Source organism: Cynocephalus volans, chromosome 1 (assembly GCF_027409185.1).
Source record: "Cynocephalus volans isolate mCynVol1 chromosome 1, mCynVol1.pri, whole genome shotgun sequence".
NCBI lineage: Eukaryota > Metazoa > Chordata > Mammalia > Dermoptera > Cynocephalidae > Cynocephalus > Cynocephalus volans.
In genome coordinates, this window is record NC_084460.1 from 98,494,823 (window position 1) to 98,518,774 (window position 23,952).

Consider the following 23,952-nt stretch of genomic DNA (forward strand, 5'->3'; position numbering starts at 1 on the left):
TCATAGCCATCTATATGAACTGTAGCCCCTGGAAACTTATCTGGATTGCCATATATCAGGCTACATTCTGCACCTGTATCCACCAATGCCAAAACACACTGCTCATTTGTCCTTGGCCAATATATTGTCAATTCAACATGAGGCCTCTGGTCCTTGCCTGCCCCCAAAAGACAAGTACCTTGGCCTGCTCCCTAATTGAAATGGAACAGTTCATCTGCCTCCTTGGGAGCAACCAAAATGTCCTTTAAATCCACTGAGCATACCTTGCTACCTGTTTCCGGATGTTTGGTGAAATGCTGTTCAGGGCGCAGTTGTTGCCACAAAGCAAACAGGAGTGCATTTAGCTGCTGGTCAGTTTCCTTTTTATCAACCCCTGCTGCGAGCAAGTCAAGCCACATCTGCTTATGGTTAGTCTTGTTTGGTCCCTTTGGGATAAAATCCCGAGCACTTCTGAGGGTGTGGTCTCAGCCACCTTTTGGACCCCTTTTGCTTGTCTGTATTCTCTACATCACCCAAGCGGGCTATCATGGTCATTACTTCTTATATAGGATGACCAATGTATGGGGCCAGTATGCCCATCAGTGACCCAAAGGATGTTAACAGGGCATTTTGCAGCACTATGTCTCTCATGCTGCCTGTAAAATTTTCATCATCTGGGCCACGAGTGTTCACATTCAACATGGACTGCCGCATCCCCAGCTCTTGAATAATTTGGACCAGCTCAGCATATGTTTGCCATTTACTCACAATCTTGGGCAGTTCTCCAGCACTTGCCACATGGTTCAGGCAGCTGCATTCACCCAGTCCATTAAGGAGTGATTACCTCATCCGGGTGCATATCTGCAGCTATTCTGTAGCCACTGTCTCAGGGATGGGTAATGGAGGCCAATTTCTCCATCTCCTCACCAGAGCACATCACACTATCCCCTCCTAGGTCCCATAACCACAACAGCCAAGCAGCCAGTGTCTCCCCCATGTTTCTACTGAACTGTCTCCCCAAGTCAACCAGTTCAGCCTGGATGTACAGGACATAGGTGGTGAACTGGGTCACCTGTGGATCACCCACTGGGTGTCCATCCGGTCCCATAGGCTGCTCATGTCTCAATTTCTCATGTGCAACAGGTCATGCCTGGAGACGCACGGTTTCCTCCAATTCACCACTGGGTTGGTTGTCTTCCCTGATGTGAGAGGCAGGAATGGCCAGTCACTGCACATCATCCTCCAGTATAATCATCCTTGCTTCCAAGAACTCTGCTTTCTGCTGCAAATCTTGATCAGTTTGCAGCATTGTGAGCAGCAGCCAGGCTCCAGTCAGCAGAAAAGTGGCCACTGGGCACCACATGCTCAAGGACAGCCACATTTCCTCCCTTCCCAATATGTTTTCCGTTGTAGTGCCTGGTCTATGCTGCCTTGCAGTACAGTGTGCAGCAACCAGATCCCAGTTAACAGGAAGGTGGCCATAGGGCAGAGCATATTCACAAGTAGCCACATTTCCTCCTTCTTCTGAGGGTTTATGGCTCCTGTACCTGCTCAGAATCCTGCTGCAACTATGCCAATTGTCGAGCTAGGGCTGGGTCTGGAGCTCACAGACACCTCAAGCCCATTCACAGACTGGGTCACAAACCCTTCACATGCCAGGCTGGGTCCCCAGACCCCTCACATGCCAGGCTGGGGTCACTGGGCCCCTCACATGTAGGTCTGTAAGCTAGGTAACTGGCCAAAAGGTCCTTGGAGCCACAGGTCAGAGAGCATGGCTACACGGGGTAGATGGCCAAGGCAGTCAAGGTCAGCCAAGTCGCAGTACCTTGCATGTACACTAACTCCACCCACACACAACTTATTTACAAAGAATGCACTGCACCACCCCCAATCAGACCTAAGGCAAGGGGCCTGATTAAATTGTTCTGTTTACCCAACACTCACAAATGGAGACACATAAATATATACAACAGTTTTTTGTGTTTTTTTTTAAAGCACACTTCTGAGAGAGATGCAAGGCAGAGTGAGATACGCAAATAAGCAGCAGCAAGACACAATTGGGCAGAGTCTCATGAATTCAGTGACATTTACACACAAAATGAAGTGAGTGATCTGTACCTCCCTCCACAAAGGAAGAGTGAAACATACACTTAACTAGACAGAGACATTCACAGACTCAAACACAAAGAAATATATACACAGTGGCAGATATGGCATCCAGGCACACAGAGATAGATATATACATACACAAGGAGAGAGATGGAGATACCCATAGCCTGAAGACAAAAAGAATAAGACTTTAGTTCTTGCTATAATAGTTCAAAGGCTCTCCTGCTTCCCTGGATCCTGCCCTAAGCAGGTAGCCGAGAATTTCTTGTTTTCTAGGCCACAGATGATGACACCACCCTTGGATGGTGGTTTCTCATTCTTACTGCATTTCTCTACTTCTGTTTATTTCCTTATGTTCTGGGGAGCAAAATTTTCTCACTCTTTGACAACTATCTCCCTTGGATATTTCTTGATAGCTTTCACATGTTCCGTACATTACATTTCTTCATTTTCCTAAAGGTGTGTTCTGAATTGCTTCAGGCTGGGTTCATTTGTTTATCTAAAAATGATTTTCTTCCTTCCAGTCTTACTTTTACTGAAGTCTGATATAATATTACACAAGATAGTAAGGTGGATATTCTTGGTAATATGTGGACCAACATATTAAATATGAAAAGAAAGGAATTGAGATTTTTAATATTTTAATGGCATATATATGTGTATGTATACACATATGTATATCTGTGTGCCATTATATACATACATTTATTTAATGGCACATAGGTATATATGTATACTTGGGTTTTTATATATGTGTATATGATATATATATGTGTGTGTATCATATGTGTATATGTATATTTATCTATCTATTATTTATTTAAAGTATTCTCACAAAATAAAACATTATTTGGGAGTGGCCCACACTGTTTCTTCTGGGTATAGTCTTCTCAAAGAGAAGGTACCATTTGAGTTGAGCTTATAGTCACACAAACATTTCCAGCTGGTGTGTGTTATAGCTAAGCATGTACACAATGTGATTCATTTCATATATTTATCTACTGCTTTTTATTTTACTCCTCAGTGAGAGTTAAAATAGAAAAGGGTCAGGATTCTAAAAATAGGAAAAGGGTCTGCATCGCAAGTTTTCCTCAAAGTGTGGTACACAGACCTCATTATCAGTAAATTGCTGAATTCTAGGCTGTACCCCGACCAATCTCAGGAGAAAAGTGGGGTTAGGAATTGACATTTTTAATAAGCTCCCTAGATATTTCTTATGCACACTTGTGTTGAAGAAGCACTCTCTAGAGACCTGAATTTTATTGATTTTTGTACAGGGATTATTTCTGAAAGATATGTTCAAATACAAAGGCAGGGAAATGTGGGAAAGTATTTCAGCTGTAAATTTTGTAACATTGAAATTGATCTGAATACCCCTATCTATTCAGTTTTCTTTCTTCCTTTTTTTCCTTAATCCTGAACCATTTAGATCTTTCAATGATCATGTTCTCTTAAGAGTTTTCTCACTGCCTTTTTGCTTAAAAGGGAATGTCCAGAATAATTAAGCTGCCTGCAGAGAGAAATTTCTACTTCATTTCAACAAAATAATTTAAAAAATCATTCATTCTCAATGAATAATTATCTTTGGGTAAATCACAAAGCATAAGTGAACCCATGTATTATATGTGTGTATAATATACATATACACATATGCAAACATTTACACGTATATGTATACAGCATTCATATTTATAAATTGAACACTACTGTCATGTGTAGTATTGTATGAATAGATTCAGGCCTAATTGCATGCAGGTAAAGTATTAAGATAGTATTTCTTAACATGTGTCAGAAAAGGCAAGTTTTAATACTACATAAATACAGACGTATCCATATTCAAAAGAAAAATATACAGGATTGGTAACTTAGGAAACAGATATTTGGGTAATTATTCCCTTATAATAGAGATTTATTTATCCAAATAGTACACTACAGAGTGCTCAACATTGCAGCCTCTCAGTGTATTTAAGATTTAAAAACATTGATTTATGTGCAAATTTTGGAAACATCCCTTGCCTAAAGTCAATTGAATTTTTTTATAGCTTTAAATTTTAATACAGCTGTTTCCAGCTTTCTATACTAAAATAAAACTTCCATGATATTCGTGACATGGTTGTTTATCTAAATGTGAAATATTTCACAAAATCAAGTGTGATTTCCATATATTTTAAAAAATATATTTTTGTTGTAGAAATACTGGAGACTAAATGGAAAAGCATTTATGTTGGTAAAGATGTTTTTCTTCAAACACAATCTTGGCTGCCAATAGCTAAATATTAGTATTAAATATGCTATCTTTGAGAAATATTATTATTCTGGACTCTCACAAAAAGTAGCTTGAATTGAGGTAGTTTAATAGCTTAAAGGGAAGGATGAAAATGTAAGGAAGGAGAAATCAATAAAGCATGGGGCCTCTTATCTCCTATTGATTCTTGTAATCCAGCAACCGTTAAATACTTAACTAAGCTTCTTTTAAGATGGCATGTTTATATTTTGAAGATCAAATGCCTTAATTTTGCTCATGGCTTTCCCCAAAACAATTCATGCACAAGACAGAAGTAAGCTTTCAGTGGTCATGTTTCCTGCTGTAGATGTTTCTAAGCTGAACATACCAAAGGTGCACTGTGAGTGGCATCGCACTCTAGCAATTCTCGTTCTAGTGCTGGTGTACATGAGTACCTTTTAAACATTATCCACAGATTTTGAAAATAGAGCTAGAACATCAAAGTTGGTAAGTAGTAGAATTAGCAAAAATATTTTAATATTCAAATAATTTAAAAGTATGATTTCATCCAGAACATCATTCTTACCTTTTAGCAAAAATCTTTAGAATTCTAACTGGATAAAATGTTAGAAATGCTAGCTTGTCCCAAACCTGTCAACTCTCTCCGTAATGAGTATTATTGCAATAGAAATAAAGAATTACTATAACATTTTGCTTTTAAATTGTCTGTGCTTCTTTTTCTAATGCTGTAAACTCAGACTTGACATTTTGCCAAGTGTTTATTTTTATTCTCACTTGCTGGTAACCCATTTCAAACCTATAATGACTAAATATTAAATAGTAAATGGACAAACAAAAGTTTTTATTAATACATTTGTAAACTTCACTTTCTTAAAGACACCACAAAATAACGTATTTTTTCCTCCTAAAATTGTTCTAACGTCAATCCATCATTTTTTGTTTGTTTGTTTTTCATTTACTGTGTGGTAATAATAGTTCATAATTCATAATATTTATTGTGCCCTTAACGTATACCAGACAATGCTCTAAGAGCAACACATATATTACTGCCTTTAATATTATAAATGATCCTATAAAGTTAGTAAAAGTTATTTCTATTCCCAATTTACTGATGGATAAATCAAGACCCAGGTTGTTAAATAATTTGCCAAAAGTCTAAAGGCAGTTAGAGTGGTAGAACGAAGGTCCAAAATCAAGAATTCTGACTCCAGAACCTGTGTTCTTAATAGGCAAGTAAGAAAGCAAGAATATTTTAATTTAAAAAAAAAAGTATATATGTCCTTTTGTCTTTAAGATAACACTCTACTCTTGAATATGTGATACAAGCCAGTCCTTTGTGTCACAATTGTGCCCTTTGTAATTCTTGGTCCCTACTCTTTCCAGCTTACTTAATGCCAATAATTTGAAGGTTCCATGTCACGCGTGAAAAGCCTTTTGCAGTGCTTTCATGAACACCAACTTGTTTGCCTGCAAGGATCCCCAGGTAGATGGAAGACATTGCCTCTTCTTTTTACAGCTGTAGAAATGAAGGCTTAGATATATGAAGTGACTTGAACAATGTCACAGAGATAATCACCTAGTTAGGTAGCAGAGCTCAAACTAGACCCCAAGCCTTCTGTTACTAACTAGCTCTTTAGCCACAGAATTTGGCAGCAGTCATTTTGAGATGGGCTATCTCAGGCCTCGCCTCTGGGTACTATGGAAGCACCTGACTCACTGGGCCCTAGCATACCTGTGGAGTCACCCCCACCCCCACTAAGCAACAGACTCAGGTTCAAATTTAAAGTTTCCTATTTGAATAGACTGCATGTTCTGCTTTCTTCCAGACTCCCCCAGCCCCGTGAAGCTAACTCCACTTCTGCTTTCCCAACATCTCTGTTGGGGACAGACAGGAGACTCCACCCATTCTGCAGAGTACATTTACCTACCCATGTCTTCTTCTTCTGTGTTGTCACAACCTTGCCTCTATTTCTTCATACCACAGACGAATAACCCAGCGCATGGCCTTTGTTCGCCACCTTCCACCCACATTTATTATGGTTTCACTTATTTTGTTCTTCATCATTTCAGTGCACCCAATGCCATGTAATAAATTAGTAACAGAGTTTACTCTGAATGGTTAGGGAGTCTCAAATACGAATGTGTATATATCCCAATCAGACATTCTTAGATTTTAACTGCTATTCTATTGGAGAAATTTTGTGACATTTTTCTGATATCCTGCAGTAGCACAGAACAGTCCTGATGGTGTGAATTCCAAAATAATAGAGAACTGGGTCCACATTCTGGCTCCCCCAGCTATTAGACAGAAGATACTAGACAAGGGCTGGCTGGTTATAGCATGGTGCTGATAACACCCAGGTCAAGAGTTCAATCCCTGTCCAGGGAGCTGTCCAAAAAAGAAACAGAACAAAACAAAACAAAACAAAAGATGTTAGACAATTTGTCATCTTTCTAACCCCTAGATTTCTTCTCAGCCACCCACAATTCATTGATAATTATCATTATTGGAATTATACTCTATAGATCAGGCACTATACGAGGTATTTTACATTCAGGATCTCAAATTCTTGTGATAGTTTTGTTATGTGGGTATTATACCACTTTATATTTTAAAAGACTAGTAATAGGATAAAAAACTACCAAGGCCACATAGCTAGTAGATGACTGAAAGGACTTTAATTCTAACATCCTTTTTTCTTTAGTGCATATTATACTAGGAGGTATATGTGTTAAGATGGTTGTGTGTGAGCATATTTGTGCCCACGCATGTGCATATGTGTGTGTCTGTGTAGGTATTAAGGATTTGGTTTCAAGCAATGGATAGAAGAAAGACAAAGGGTAAAATAAAAATGTAACTGAACTTCTCTATGCTAAGCCCTATCCTGGGCATTTTTAAATATTATAGCAATTTTTTTTGTGGGGGGGGCACTGTCACCTGAGATTCTATGGGACTAAAAAACATGTCACAACTAGAAAATGAAAGAGCCCAATACCCAAACTCGTATGATGTCTGTCTCCAAACCCATTACAACACAGACAAAATATCAAGTAGTGTTAATACATATTTTAGGAAGTACTTTTTAGAGTCATAGACTTCTAGGTTTAGAAATGTCTTTGAGAATAATCCAGAGGTGATATTAAAAATATAAATTGTCAAGTAGGAAAGGATAACAGCACGTATATACATAGCCCCCATCGTACCAATAATTAACCCTTTAGGTTCTTAATTATGCTACAGTCAGGACATCCTGGCAAAGCATCCTGGGAGCTTCAGTAGAAGGACTTTGGTGGTTCTGGGCAGTAGTCATTTACCAACCTGTCCAGAGCATTTCACTTTGTCATTGACCTATATGACTACACATGAGCCCTAGCTATTCTTGTCCTTTTAAATGCTGTTAATTATTTATTTTTTCCAAGCTTTAATTATTCCACACACCACTCAGTTTCGTAATATGCACTACTGAGAAATTATCCCTTTTAACTGATATTACTTATTTGGTTTGAACTCTAGGATCTTTGGTCCTTCCATTGGCTGGTTTTTAAATTTTTTTCTGTTTTTTTTTTTTTTTCTTTTTTAAAGGCACTTCAATAAGTATTTTTTTTTTTAATTTATATTTTAATCTCAATCCAATCAAATAAAATGTTTCTTAAGGGAGTAAGTACTAAAGGCTTTATAGTTGTGGTATAATTATGCTAGATCTATTGGTTCATGGTTTGTTTGAAATGGGTCCATTCTACATCAAATACCCCCACACCCAATTTTTCCTTTCTCTGCTTGTCTTTTATTTGCTATATGACACACTGTAAAGGAGCTAACTAAATAGGTAATAGAAAACATGAAATCTAGACCTACCTTTACTTTTAATTAGCTGAGGGTCCTGAGCAAACCTGCTAAACATTCTACTTCTGTTTCCTCACCTGTGAAATGAGGAGGGTTGATAGTCACTGCATGGGATCCCTTCTAATGCTAGTGTCATATGAATCTGGACACATAATCACTGGGTTCATGATATTTCTATAGTGTACGCTAAATATTTATTTGTATCAGGTGAGAGAGAGGGGGAGGGAGAGAGAGAGAGAGCACAGAACTGTGCCCCTGACAGACTCCAGCCTGACTGGTAAGAGATCGACCCAGAGAGTACAAAAAGTGAAACTTTGCTTCACCAAGGACCAGAGATGTTTAGCAAGGAGGGGAACACCTGACCAGAAACTGGCAAGAAGTCATCTCATAGGAACACACACTAGCCAGGAGTCCAGCTCCCCCGGGGATTCCACTCAGAAAATAAGATCATCATAGTTACTGGTTTAATTTACCTCACTTATGGAGATAACATTTTGTAATGCTGAAGAGTTAAGGTATTTTCACTCAGGTCTTGCTGAGAAGTATGGAACTACCTCTCTCATTCATATGCTGAGGGCAGCATTCGGGGCCAAAAAAGGACTACAGTAGCACAGTAGTGGGAGATTCCCTGTGTCCGTCCATGCTAACAACTTTTCTCCTCTATGAGGTGTATTGATTACAATTAGAACTTTAAGGAATCAACTATATGAAACACAGCACACAATATGTAAGTATGAAGTCACCTGTTTGTGTGATGATGGCAAGAATCAATGAAAAGAGAAAAATGTTAGAAAGTAGTGGAACTTGGAGATGAAATCTGGAAATAGTAAGCAGGGTCTTCTGGGTGGGGCTGGGGCATTGATTCTAAGACAATAGGAATAAGAAGATCGTAAAGACTTTAACTAGAGCCGTGAAACAATGAAAATCACCTTTAAGGAACATTAGTCTGCACTGCATTTTTAAAATGCATTTTAAATGACTCGTTTCCATTTGGAATATAAAATACCTTATTTTTGCTCATGAATTTCTAAAACATCCAAACTCGTGTTAAACCATATTTAGTTTTCATCTGTCTTGTTATAGCTATTTTAAACCTCACAGTACAAGATTTGCCATGTCTAAGTAAGACCAGGCTTTTAAGTTCCTGTTCTTTCAGAGTACTTGCAATTTTAGTCTTAGAAAGAATGGAATGTATGTACATTTTAGCTGATGTTAATTTTCAATGATGAAATCTTTGTCTTTTGGGTTTGCCACTATTATTATCTACAACTTCAAAAATGTATGGACTACAAAAGGGATTGGAGAGAGTCTAGAGTCTGAATGATGGTGGGAGCCACCAAGAGGCTTCTACAGTAGATTAGTCACGTGGTAATGATGGCCATGGACTAGGCTCTCCATAGAGAGAATTGAGAGACAGTGGCAGTAATGGGATTTCTCTTAGAAATTTGCTGAAAACACCTTCCAGCTGTGAACCTGTAAAAATCAAAACCAAATTTATCTACTTCCAAGATACAATGGTGGAACAGACATTGGGTACACGTTCCTATTCCTAAAGGAAGGAATAGGCCAGAAGAAAGGAGAAACAGGTCCCAAACAAGTCCGAAACCCAGCAGGGCAGACATTATGTCTTAAAGCTCCAAAATAATCTTCTTTGTCCTACATCCTGGACACAGTTGGGCATCTGGGGCCCCCAAAGCATCAGGCAGCTTCACTCCCACAGCTCTGCCAGGCTCAGCCCAGTGGGATGCAATGGTGCCTGTGGCTTTTCCAGGCCTGCATTGCACGTTGCCAGTGGCCTTACAAATCTGGGGTCCTGGCGGCAGACCTGCTGCATTGGCTGTACTAGACATTTCCCTGGTGGGAGCTCTCTGTGGGGGCTCCAAACCCACTTTTCTACTTAGCATTGCTCTAGTAGATGGCCTCTGCAGTGGCTTCACCCGGACAGCAGATCTCTGCCTGGGCCCCCAGGCTTTTCCATACATCCTCTGAAATCTGGGTGGAGGCTCCCAAGCCTTCTTAGCTCTGGCATTCTGCGAGCCTGCACCATGTGGATTCTGCCAAGACTTCTGGCTTGTACTTTCCACAGCTGCATGTCCAGCCACACCTGGGGCCAATTTACCCACAGCCAGAGTAGCCAAAGCAGCTGGGGTGCTTGTGCTGAAAGCAGCTTCTCAAGGTGGTCCTGGGTAGTGAGCCCGTGGAGGGTGTCTCAAGTCTGTTCCCCAAGACAATTCTGTCTCCCTAGGTCTTTGGGCCTGAAATGGAAGAGATGGCCCCAGAGGCTTCTGCCATGCTTTCAGGGCCTTTTTCTCCTTCTCTTAATAATCCTTTTCTTTTGCACTAATCTTCTGAGCTAATGGTTATTGGGCTGCACCATTGCATGCTGTTTCTCTACCACATTGCCAGGTTGCAAATTTTCCAAATCTTTACTCTCTGCTTCCCTTTTAATTTCTGGCTTCACATCATGCCTCTTCTGCCATAACTCAGAGTAGGCTGTTAAAAGTAACCAGGCAGCTTCCTTAATGCTTTGCTGCTTAGAAATTTCTTCTGCTAAACATTCTGGTTCAAAACTCTTAAGTCCCACCTTCCACAAAGTCCAAGGGCATGGACACAATGCAGCCAAATTCCTTGCTGTGGTGTAGCAACAGTGATCTTTTGTCTAATTCCTGATAAGTCCCTTATTTCTATCCGAGACCTCATCATCCACATTGTCTTTACTGTCCACATTTCTACCAGCATTCTGGTCATGATGATTTAACCATTTAACTCTAAAATGTTCCAAACATTCTCTCAACTTTTTATCTTCTTCTAAGTCCTCCAAACTCCTCCAACCTTTGCCCATTACACAGTTCCAAAGCCACTTCCACATTTTCAGGTATCTGTATAGTAACACCCTACTCCTCCATACCAATTATCTGTATTAGTCCATTTCGTGTTGCTATAACAGAAATGCCTGAGACTGGGAAATTTATAAAGAACAGAAGTTTATTTGGCTTATGAATCTGGGACAGCTGCATCTGGAATGGGCCTCAGGCTGCTTCTAGTCATGGCAGAAAGTGGCAGGCAGCCAGTGGGTACAAACAGATCACATGGTAAGAAGAAGAATGAGAGAGAGAGGAGGTGCCATGGTCTTTTAATCAACCAGCTCTCATGGGAAGTAATAGAGTGAGAACTCACTCATTAATCCCCCCACCTAGGGAGAGCATTAATCCTTCAGAGGGATCCACCCCATGACTCAATCAGTTTCGAACACTGCCACATTCAGGATCAAATTTCCACATGAGTTTTGGCAGGGACAATACATCTAAATTCTGTCAAGCACGACGCAGATTTATGAGATTACTCAGAAATATTATCTCTCTTTAACTGAAAATATTTTCCAAAAGGAAAATTATTTTTCATCCGTGATTTCTTTATATCTGGTTATATAATCAATAGTTTAAGAGGTGTGATCACTCTTTGTTCAATAAGTATAGCAATATCAAATTACTGAGTTTTATTCTACATCAGTCACTTTCCTTTATTTCTTAGGACATATGTATTCATTCCAGTTATATAAAGTCAACTAAATTTCAATGGGTAAAATTCAATAGGTTTGCAATTATACCAACTGTCCTGATATTTAATATTTTAAAGTTATTGTATTTTAAATGTTTGCCAATTTTGAAAAAATTAGATATGATTACATACTCCTGTTTTTATTTAAAATGCATTGAATTCTGGCATTGTGTTTTCTATGGAACATAGACAGATTTTTCACATTCTTGATACAACTTCAATGAACTAAATTTTGTCCCAAGAGAGTATATCCTTGGAAATATTTAGCCTGTTAGCAATTGCTTCAGAATAATGGTAATATCCTTAAATTCTCTCATTCTGTGGAAGTGGCCTTAGGAATTCTTTACAGTCAGTTTACCTCAAAGGCTGCTGGGTCAAGAGGATGGAGAGAGATGAAACATAGTCTTTAGTCAGGGCTTTCCCATCTATCACGGTGGGACCCACTGGAGCCTGGAGCTCTAAATAATCCTAAAAATTTCAGAGGCTTGTTCCCTTGAGAAGGACACATTTCTCATGGCCAGCTTTCAAAGTCAGGAGCTAATAATACCCTCAACCTACTTGCCTTTTGCAGATATGTGTGACACAAGTACAGATAATTTCTGCTGAATTGAACCCATAATGAAGGAATTTATAATCAGTACTAATGTATTTGAGACCTAAAATGTATTAGCCCTTCATCAAAGGGAATGATATAAAGCAGCATTAATATGGGGGGATAGTAATTATTTCAGAGCTCATAATTATTCTCCAGTTAACTACAGAGAAATGCTGATATTTTTATTCCTTTTTAAAAAATAAAAGGCACTGTGGTTAGATTTCGAAATGTAAGACTGTATCACATATCCTTTGTAAAAGCCAATACTTTGAATTATGCTTATGTTAATCACAAAGGAACTATTTTGGAATTAAATGAGTTCAGAGTTCATGGTTAGAAGTTCCCTTTACATTGCTAAGTTCTGTTGTTTCACCACTGAATCTATTTATTGCCTATAGGAGATATAAAATATAGTAATTACTCTCACTCCCTTTCGAAATGACAAGAGGTCTACTTTCCTATTAACTCTAATGAGAGTTATGTGTGTGTTCTTCAGGGAGGACAGACCAAGCAGAGTTTCAAGGTAGAATAAATCACTTCTACACTCAGGTTTTAGTGGTCTAATTTGCTTTATATTTTGGTGCTTTATGATATTCATTTTAAACTGCTATATTGAAAATGCAATATTTGTTTAAAAGAAGCATAAGCTATAGTTGGGATGTTTTCAATGATTATTTCTGTGTGAAGGATAAATGTTTTACCCTTTGGGGCAACCGTGTTACTCGACTTACAGGAATATGTGGTCCCTAAAGTGCGATGGTCTACTTTTCACAGGAAAATTACTGCCAGTTACCTTTTACAATATTTTATTTCTATTGAATATGTTTAAAAACCAGTAATTGCATCAATTTTAACTGTTTACAGTAAAGGAAAATTAAGCAAGAGTTACTGTTTTCCTAGAAAAGAAGGAAGTTCAAGGCAGCGGCTCTTTTGTTTCCAACCTGGGAATAAGGAACCTTGAGACCATGTAGGGATCTGCCTCTGTGATCCACAAACATATGTTTACTCCACTGACGCTTCCTCAGAGACACCAATGTGGAGTTTCCCAATTTGCCACCCGAGACCCTCTCGGATATTTATTCGCAATTCATTTAGTTATAGAGATAAAGGAAGTCTATTTTCTTTCTTCTTGTAATCAGTATTGCCGAAAACTTTTATCAACCCTCTTCTTCCCAAAGAGCCTTCAAAAATCAGATGTGCAAAAAATTCTTGATGCTTACGTTAAAAATCACTAAAATACTGCTGGAATCCAGACTACGGAAACAATTTCATATCATCTAATACTAAGTACCAATAAATGAAATTCTTTAGTTGGGAGAACTCAACTTAATCCTCCTCTAGGATAATGATGTCCCCATGTGTTTATGACACAAATAATATCTATATCTGTTTCTAACTCTTCAGATTTACTACAGTAAAAGATGTCCTATAACAATTATGGATGCAATCATCATCCCACATCAGTTAAGAAGTACACAGCTTCCTGAATACAGAAGATGATGATAACTAATGTAGTAAAAATGCTGGATCAACTAACCATTCCATCCACGGAAAACTCTCTCGCCACACATGCAGTGTAATTTCCATGACTTCTCTACTTGTGCTGATCCAGAGTCAAATAGCAACTGAGAACTATGTCCCACATGCAAAAAAGTGTGAGATCATGTTTAATAAAAATTCTCTTACCATGGCATCTCATGTAGGCACAAGAGCTAGCAATTCCGTATGCATGTAAAGTATGTAAAACCACTGGCTTAGTGACTATAGAAACTAAACAAATTCTCATATAAATCGTGTAAATTGCCTTGAGTACCCTAGGAAAAGAGAGAAAGATACTTCCACCTGAATTGTACAAGAGAGATGTCTTATAGAGCCCTGAGCAAAATTAAGACAGTGATTTAATTGTCATAGGTTTTACATGTGCCTCCAAATGACAGCAATGACTCAGCAAAAATTTTGAGCTCACATTAGTGGTTTCTTAATACAGCCAAGATTTAAGCAGATTAAGTAATTTAACTAAAATTGGAAAGTAGATAGTGGTTTGGGCAGCAATAAATACCACTGCACTTAATTTGTGTTGCTAACCTGTGAAACAGAAATGTGAAAAAATATATTTGTTGCAGTCTTTAGGTAATAACAGAAAAACAAATAGCTTGAAAACATGATTTTCTAAATCTAATGTTTTGAATTAAGTTTTAAAGTTGAAAATATTTCAAATACAGTATCATTATTCAGCAATTTAAAAATTTGAATTAAAAATATTTTTATTCTTTGAAGTATTTTATTTTTCACAATGTTGTTACATGAATATCAAATAATCCTAAAGGTGCTTTTTGCACTTAAAAAGGGTCATAGTAAAGAAATGTAAATTTCTGTGAACTTGCAACTGAGTGCCAATTAACATAAACTATTGCTTTCATCTAGGTTTTCTCTTAATGGAATGATTGCTTGCAGGTGTGACTATAAAAGTATATCACTCAATTTTTTGTGTACAGTTCCCCTGTCTGTATTTGAAATGACCTTAAAACCATGACCTGACAATTGAGCTAGTCAATGGGTCCTTTTAATAACATGATCAAATTTTTATTTTCAAATCTTTTGATCTTTGCCAGTTATTACTATTTTTCAAAGCTGTCTCTGAGTAGATGAAACATAGCTATAGTATATCTCATATTTTTCCTTATGTTTTCTGGGATGGTGTTTTTTATTCTTTGAGGGTTGTGATAGTGGTTTAGTTCTGTATTACAAATATAATGCACAGTAATCTTTGAAAAGACTTAAGTCTTTCTCAAAATGTTTAACAGTCTTCCCTATGAAGTGTGCTTACAGTTAATGCTTGCTACTTTATTATTTATGTTATTGAAATCAACACATGTCTTTCTGTCCTTTTTTTTCCTTCTTTTTCTATGACTGTCACGTTATGCATGACAAAATTCTCTTGCTTACTGCTATGTGGTTGGCTGTCTTTTAACTTGAGTGTCCTGTGGTTGTAGTGATTGCTTTTTGCATGAGGATTATGAAATGTCATACAAACTAAATAGTTGTGGGGGAAAAAAAGGAATGTGGGCCTTCACTTGCTTTTTTGAGTGCTGAGAATGTCAATTATGTGACACTTAAAATTACTCTCATATGGCCTTTGACTTCCCATTTGGTGTCCTCCTTTATTCTATCAAATCAGTATTGTTAAGTATAATAAAACATTTATTAAACATTCACAGTGTTTTAATGCAATTATTCCTCTTAAAACATGATCCTATTATAAATAACTACACTGGGCATGATATTGCACTAGTGCAAAATTACATTATATTTCTAAATTGATTATGAATTAGAAGTCCTGACTCTGTAACTGCCTTAATGGCTGAACAGTGACTTCTATTGCTGGTACCTTTGCTCTGGTGAAATTATCTATTAATACATTTGTGCAGGCTGCAAATGTCTTAAATCTGCACCTAATGTTTAAATGAAAACACATGGGGAAAATTTTATGGCATAAGTAATTTTAAAAAGTCACAGTTTTTAAAAATGTATGAATTAAAAATGTGTAAAACCCGAGTGTTAATGCTCTTACAACAAAACAGAAGAAAATAAGAAAAAGAACATATCTTTGTTCCCTAATGTTATTATGTTGTCCCAAATTAAAGAATGAGTTTGACCTGCTATTGTTATTGTTGTCACCAATTTAAATTAGAAAAGATGATGAACTTAATTTCTTTCAGTTAATAAAACTATATGCAGTGGGTACTTTTATAAAATTATTTCCATTGCTTATGACTTGAGTTTCAAACCATAATGTATTTTTTATGCTGGATATGTTCATAAACCAAATCTTCTATGAGCTATTTTGGGGAATGGGCTTTTTTTTTTTTTTTTCTTTTCTTAAACAAGATAGGTAATCAACTATGACATTACCACTTCCCCACTCTTTTTGGAAATATCCTTGAGAATTTTAGTATTTATATTTATTTTTTCCCCTCAGTCTTGTTTATTCTTGAATTGTCTTTTTTTTTTTTCCCCTCCATTTCTCCGTTCTCAATCCTAGGTCCCCTTACAAAGAAACAGACAGATGATTTAGGTGATAATGACGGTGCTGAAGACGAAGGTATTTTTTCCCCAAAATCTATTTGCATGACAAGGGCCTCAATCACTTTTTCCACCTTTTATATTTTTTTACTTCTTGTCTTTTTTTGAAGAGTTGTTTTTAATTCCCACTTTTGATGTGTTTTGTCTTCTTGCTTGTTGTTACATAAAAATATACATTTTTAATTCTTTAAAAAATGAATGTTGTTTTACATTTTGATGCCAACCATTAAAATGTTTTAAAAAGAGGGGCATTTTTTTTATTTTCTTGAACTGACTTTTGATATGTTTCATCCCACGTTTTGACTGAAATTTGTCCACATTCTTTGAACTAACAATCTTTTCCCTTGTAGTCTTTGTGCCCATTTTGCATGTATTCTAATCAATGTAAATATTTTACCCAATATCAAAATGTTTCATTTTTACATTTGATATTTATTGAAAAAGAACTCTATACCAAATAAAATGAAGGACAAGCTAAAAGCTGATATGAAGTGTTTCTTAAGCAATATATTTGGGATTTTAAAAGTACTACTTTCTGTTGATTTGCTTACATATCATAGCAAAAAAAATTATGTAGATAAGAAAAGGTACTACACCTATACTTACATAATTGTAGTAAACATTGTGCAACCCTTGAAGTACTCTGGTCTCATAGTATTTTTGGTAGCATTTATAGGTGTTCTTTTAAACAAGATTAAATGAATATCCTTTAATTTCAAAGGGGCATAATTTCTAGATTGACAAAATATATTGATTTTCAAGGTATTGCCAACTATAAGCAAAAAAAATATTTACTTCCTTAACATCAAAATTGATTTTTCTTTCCAACTTTCTTCTGAAATACAATTCTGATTTGCTCTGTAAACTTAAGTACTGACTAGATTGATTTTACATTTCTCGTTCCACTATACCTTTACCTGATGTTAACTTGAGTGTCTAGAGAGGCCCATTCATTGTTTCAGCTCATTCTGATTCGATTCAAGGCTTATGTTTTTTCTTGAGTTTTGGGGTTGTTTTTTTTTTTTTAATTCTGCCCTACTTATAGCTCTTATAGAGGTGACTAATGTAATCCCAGGTTTAAATGTAATTCCAAGAAACCTAGAAATTGAATCTCAAAAAGGTATTAGTAATATGGTAAGAAAGGTTTTCCAAAATAAAATAATCTACAACCAGGCCAGTCCTGAGTTACAAGGAATTATGAATGAATGAATCCTTACTAAACAATCTGTATTGTTTCCATTGAAATACATATTTTCTTTTTCTGTTTTGAATGATTTTAATACAGTCAAAATATTTGCTGATATCACTTTTCTTTCATGATCGAATAGTCAAAACCACACAACTGTTAAATTTAAAAGTTGTAATTTATGTGAAATTGCATTTATTGAAATACATATTTAATAAACTCCTTCACAGTAGAAAATTAAATTATAGAGGTGAAGTATTGAAAACTTAAAAATTATATTTGGTGTTAATATTTTTGTAACATTTAAGAATTATTTGGATTAAATGGAATTTATGACATTAGATTGAAAATTCATTTATCATGAACCCTAGCAGTGGATTAAAGACTAAACACAAAGCAGTCATTAATATTTGAAATAAATCATTATAGCTGCCCAAGAGTTATTATTTTGAATGCTAAATAGCTAAAAATAAACTTAGAATATCAAAATGTGAATTGTTATTTTTTTAACACTGTTGGAAATCTTACATATTGAAAGACTCAGAACATTTATTGACTTTGAAGGACATGTGTTAATGTTCCCAAAGCTCTAAAGAAGACTGCTTCCACTTATAGGCTTTGGAATTTGTTGAACTCTCTGAAAATCCTTAACTCTAGACATTTATTATCTAAATATTAAAGTATAAAGGACTTCTTAGTGTGTACCTTTGTAAACCCCAAATTTTCCCAATGTAGTCAAAAGGTTAGTACACATTATTTTCCTACTTTAAAAATATTTTGATAGCAGGTTTAATGTGATCCTTTTTTTCTTTTGGTAAAACAACATCAAGTAAGACATTTACATGTTTAGAATAGATATTCTGAGCAACTATAGTGAGCTAAGTCCTATAAACGTGAATCTATTTTATAGACTTGTTTTGAAGCACATTTAACATATTTAAATAGCTATTTAAAATGTCCTGGGGCCGACCGCGGTGGCGCACTTGGGAGAGTGCGGCGCTGGGAGCACAGCGGTGCTCCCTCCACGGGTTCGGATCCTATATAGGAGTGGCGGGTGCACTCACTGGCTGAGCGCGGTGCCGGCGACACCAAGCCAAGGGTTGCGATACCTTTACCGGTCACAAATAAATAAATAAAAATAAAGAAAGAAAGAAAGAAAATAAAATAAAATATCCTGAACCCCTATTTATATTGTTCGGTAGTATACTGTTAAGTACTAAACTGCCCAATCACAAGAGTCATCAAATCAATAAACATTTTTAAATGCTCAAGTGTAGAATATCAAAGCAGTCAATGTCACTTCATTCTATTCCTCTGTGTTGTTTTAGATAATTGGTATGAAGATAAGAAAGATGAATTCAAATATCCTACAGGAAATAAACTTTTGTAGAAAAGTCTGAGCATCTTCTATTCAATTCCTTTTACAATTATTTTGTAGCTGTGGGCATGAATGAAAACTGAGTCCATTTTATTCGTTCCAAATGTGGAATCAATGTCACTGGACATAAAACAACAAAAATAAACTACTGGATAAACTACTTCTTTACATCAGTCACAACTCAGGTTATCTGATCATTTATATGAAATTCTTTATTATTTCCTAATTCCCCAACACCTTTACCTGATTTCCAGGTCTCTGTCTTAGCCACTGCATTCTGAGGCTACCTGCCACTTTGAGGTTTGCCCCTCATTCACCTAACCCAATGGAAATCTTCTCAGTAGAGCACTATTCCTCATTTCTAACTTATGTCTGTGACTCTGCTATCTCTCTTTTGTCGTTTATAGGAGAAACATATTATATAATTTTTCATTTGTATTTTAAAATAATCAAAAGAACTTTATATATTATATGTTATTTCCGTAGTTTAAGTAAAGATTAATCTGAAGTGAAAATGGTTCAAAGCAACATCTCAGATTTCCATCAATTTATATGAGAAATTTGAGATATTTAAAAATTGTTTAACTTATGCTAAGAATACCTTAATATTAACATTTCAATATTAAAATGCAATTTATATCCACATAAAGCTTTTAAAAAGCCACTCCTTAGATTTTTATGTATTTTTTAAACTAAAAATGTATCTTTGATTGTGTGAAGTCCAGTTCAGCCAACACTTTTAAATTCTTTTGGTCGTTTTGAATGATAACTGACATTCATAAAAATGATTGGGAGATGCAAAAATATCTTGAAATGTCTTTTACTTTATCAGAGAAAGATTTAATTTAGGCAGTGCTTCACAATATTAAAACTGTTAAATTCCCAAAACTTTAAAATATGGGCAATTAAACACTTCATGAGGCCTTTAAGAAGAAAGAAACTAGTGAACATATTTAAGGAGTTATATGGATAATAATTAGGACCATTAAGTGGAATTGTGATTCCAAACCCAGTTTGTCAGAAACAAATAAATCCCCTGTAACTTCTCTAGATCTATTGACACTTGCTACATTGGCTTAAATTTTTGTTTTATTAGAAAGATAAAATAGTTACTAAAATTTAAAATCAAGGTGTCTACTCAGATTTTAAGTTTATTTTTTAAACGTGAAAAACTTAATTAGAATACTTTATTAAAAATTTAGAAGAAAAGTAATCATCAGTGTACTATTTTCTCCTCACTATTTCACTCTTTTCAGAGCTGCATGTGTTTAGCAATGCTTAAAAACATTGCAAATAATAGAAAATATAAACATGCTTGATGAACATTTGTAGTTTTACTGGAAGTGAGCTTGTTTTAAGATCTCTGAGAGTGTTCTTATGATTTTAGTAAAATCAGTAGCAGCTGTTAGGCGAAGTCAGAAATCTTAGTGAAATCTGTAGCTCACACATTCCACCTTATTTATAGGTAGTTAAATATGAGACAAGGTTTAAAGGGCCAACTTGGCCCGAAAATATTCATTATACATTACCAAAATGCATTTAATATATTTGACTAAAGATAAATCCCCTCATTTTACTAATAAAATGAGGGCATTAGCAGATAATGTTCAATAATAGGTTGATATATCAGTTTCATTTATTAAAAAGATTCTGGTTCTTTTTACAAACAAAACAAATTGTTATAATTTAAACTGTTTATATTTAATATTAACATCAGAAAGACCTGTAGACTATGCAGAAAAAGTAAAGTCTAAGAGATAAATCTGTGATAAAATGCTAAAAATATAAAGCCTAAGAAAAACCATTCTAATAAAACACTGTCAGAGAATTCTAATTGTTTTATAATGGAAAATGTTTAAAGTTTCCAAAGGTTCCCAGACTTTATTAGGAAGATTGAGAGTTGTTATGTCCAAGAGTGTTACCTATTTTAGTAATTAAAACTCCTTGTAGTATTAACCTCAGGGTTACTTCAAGAAAAAAAATAGTTTTCAGAACACAACATCAGAATTTTCTAGAATTTTTCAGAAAAGAACTGCTCAATATAATAAGTTCTTAGGCAAGGCTGAAATCTGAAAAGTTTGAAAAGACAAATTGAAATTAGGATCAACCCAAACTATTAGTAATCCTGTCAAGTCTAATTTCAAAGAAAAATAAAGAGATACCATTCAAAAGAGCTCCTAGTATCTATTGTCATATTTTCAGTGTTTTCTGACAATGTCCACTTCAATCTGTTATTAGGTATAAAATGTGGCAGTTCTTCTTAATGTGTGCCTGTATTGTTTTCCAGGTGAACAGAACGGTTCTACGAAGATTTCATTACTGCTCACAGTTGGCGCTTTGTAATTCTATGTAATTTTAATTAAAGAAGTATCCTGAAACAGCCTCCCTCTGTGCTACCTCCAAGCATACAATTAGCAAAGTACAGTGTCTGCTGTGAACAGTCCGTTAATGATTTCAGTTTAATAATTTATTATTGCTCCTTCAGTGCCAGCCTACTAGCAAAATAAGAAGATAAAACTGTATTAGCAAACAGGCATTTAAGGTGCATAGTTTAACAATTTCAAAAGGATTACTTTCTCTGTGTAAGTCTAACATCTCCACAAGCTCCCAAATCTTTACAAATGAGTGAAAATCATTTTGTCTCCCAAGGATTCAAGGAAGAAATAAATGTAGGTTTCCCTCTTAAATGTAACTATGTCTAGTGGATGGTTTCTACGTCAAAGCATCCCTCTCTCACTACTTAAAACAAGACACTCTTTTCAAGCACACCCTTCAGTAGGTAGGTTTATATACTGGTATTAACTCAAATTTAAAGTGGCCTTTTAAAAATGTGTCTGAATTCTGTAAAGAGCCATTATCCCAATTAAAATCTGAACAAGCAAGTTGAACCAAAATTCCTGATTCTAAAATAATTTTTTTAGAGAAGTCTCTTTATCATTACATTTGAAAAATTGAGGCATTTACATTAGTTACTTTTTTTTTTTTTTTTTTTTTTACAGAAAATGTAAAGCAGCCTCTAAATAATTACCAGTTCTTTCAAAGAATTTGTATCATATTAGTTCATTCTAAAAGCTGGTGGCTCCATTGTAACGATGTAGGAGAGTTAAGTTAGATAAAAACTGTCAAAAGCAAAGGAACAAAACCATGCTTTTAAATGACACTTTTCAATATTGGCTTTAAAAAGAAAAATAATACACTTGATGTAATTTTGTTTTAATTGTGGGTATAAGAGTTCATGGACTATTGTATAATATTAATGTTTTGTCTATGTATGTATTCATAGCCATATATACATACATACAATATTTCAATCTACATGATAGTTAAAATCTTGTTTGCTGATATATAATTTAGCTTTTTTCTATAGAAATTGGTACATTTTAATACCGATTAAAATTCTTATGTTTTTCCTATTATATTATTTCTAGATCCTTGTTGAAAACTACATAATTAAAGAGAATTATCTTAGAAAAGCAAATCAATTTGGATAAAATTCAGAGCTGTAGAAATCACCCTAACATCACCCTAAATTTTTGCATGTTACATTTGAACTTAGCTTTATCATATCTTATGTCTATGTGATAAAAACATAGAGCCAAAATGGAGGTAAGAAGGTACATTAGCTACACAAAGAGGTGAAAAATATAATTTAGTCTGTTTTGTTCTCCCAAAGGGTAGGGTAGGTAGAATGAGTGGATGTCCTGGACTTTCTGAAAAATATGATTTAAATGATATTCCCCAAAATGCAACAACACAGGAGCACAGATGCACATGAATTTACTGCCTAAACATTCCATCTGACCATCCTTAAGTAATTAAATGAAACTTCTTGCAATGATTACACAACACTGTAATTATGTTCACAAATCAGAGCATAAATGACTTAATGTAATCATGTTGCATTTGATACAAAGCTTTGCAGCAAATAAGAAATGGAAAAACAGATTGTTTTACTTACAGTAGCAATGATATCATTGCTCTTAGTTCATGGTTAATAAATTCTATGTGAGGTCTATAACATTTTTAAAAAGTACTCCTAAGAGTCATTCTCATTCTATTATTTCTTTTGGTTTTACTGTCAATTTAGGAATCAACCAAAATGCACTAAAATTCACACTACTTTCAATTTGTTCAAGTTTTGTAATTCAGTTTATAATTTTTAAATAAAATTTTAGATAGAAAATAATGGAAGCCTTTTGCTCTTTTTCGCAATAGCTCTTGACATGAGTTGCTTAAGAAACACTTTAACGAAAACAGCCATTTAAAGAACAATATCACAATTATGCCTTCTTGTCCCTAAAATGAAAAATGTATTCTCTGCTTCATTATGTGTATTTTTTGAAGATACGAACAATTGCCAACCATTTGTTTTCCAGATATTCGGGACAGTGGGGGTCCCAAACCAGTGATGGTATATATTCATGGTGGCTCATATATGGAAGGTACTGGAAATTTATATGACGGGAGTGTCTTGGCAAGTTATGGCAATGTGATCGTCATCACAGTCAACTATCGACTTGGAGTACTTGGTAAGAAGTCTCTTTTCTGTTTTTCACCATTAATCCATGAAGTATATGATAGTTTTGATTTGCTTTTGTTCTGCTTTGCTTTGTTTCACCCATTGTTCTATGCTTGTGGACTTTTTTTGAACCCAATTTTCTGATAGTTTCAATGAATTCTATAAATGTTCATAAATTACTTGACAAAAGACAGTTAGGATTGATTTTAAGATGTGAAACTGAAAGTTAATGAAATATTCACATTGTACGGAATATACTTCCCGGTTTGGCTTTGCAGAACTGTGAAAAACAGTAGCAGGGCCTTACTGAGGAAGAATTAGTCCCTGAACAAATTTTTTCTTCTTCTACTTCTCTTTTTTACAATAATGTAAAAGTGCCTGAGGTTTGCCATGAGCTTAGAAACAAGTTTATATTCTCTTCTAGAATATGTGTATGGACTGGCTTTGGAGAATGAT

The 23,952-nt window shown here is 35.3% G+C and overlaps 1 protein-coding gene across 6 annotated transcripts in view; it reads left to right on the forward strand.

Moving 5' to 3' along the window:
- Nucleotides 1-23,952, forward strand: part of NLGN1 (neuroligin 1) — a 662,017-nt gene that overhangs the window by 185,413 nt on the left and 452,652 nt on the right. For 3 of the 6 annotated variants that reach the window (XM_063104964.1, XM_063104980.1, XM_063105004.1), the window contains 2 exons: nt 16,373-16,432; nt 23,354-23,506. In XM_063104964.1, coding sequence (XP_062961034.1) covers nt 16,373-16,432; nt 23,354-23,506 — 213 coding nt within the window. The remainder of the gene's footprint in view (nt 1-16,372; nt 16,433-23,353; nt 23,507-23,952) is intronic. The other 3 variants (XM_063104971.1, XM_063104988.1, XM_063104997.1) reach the window with 1 other exon arrangement.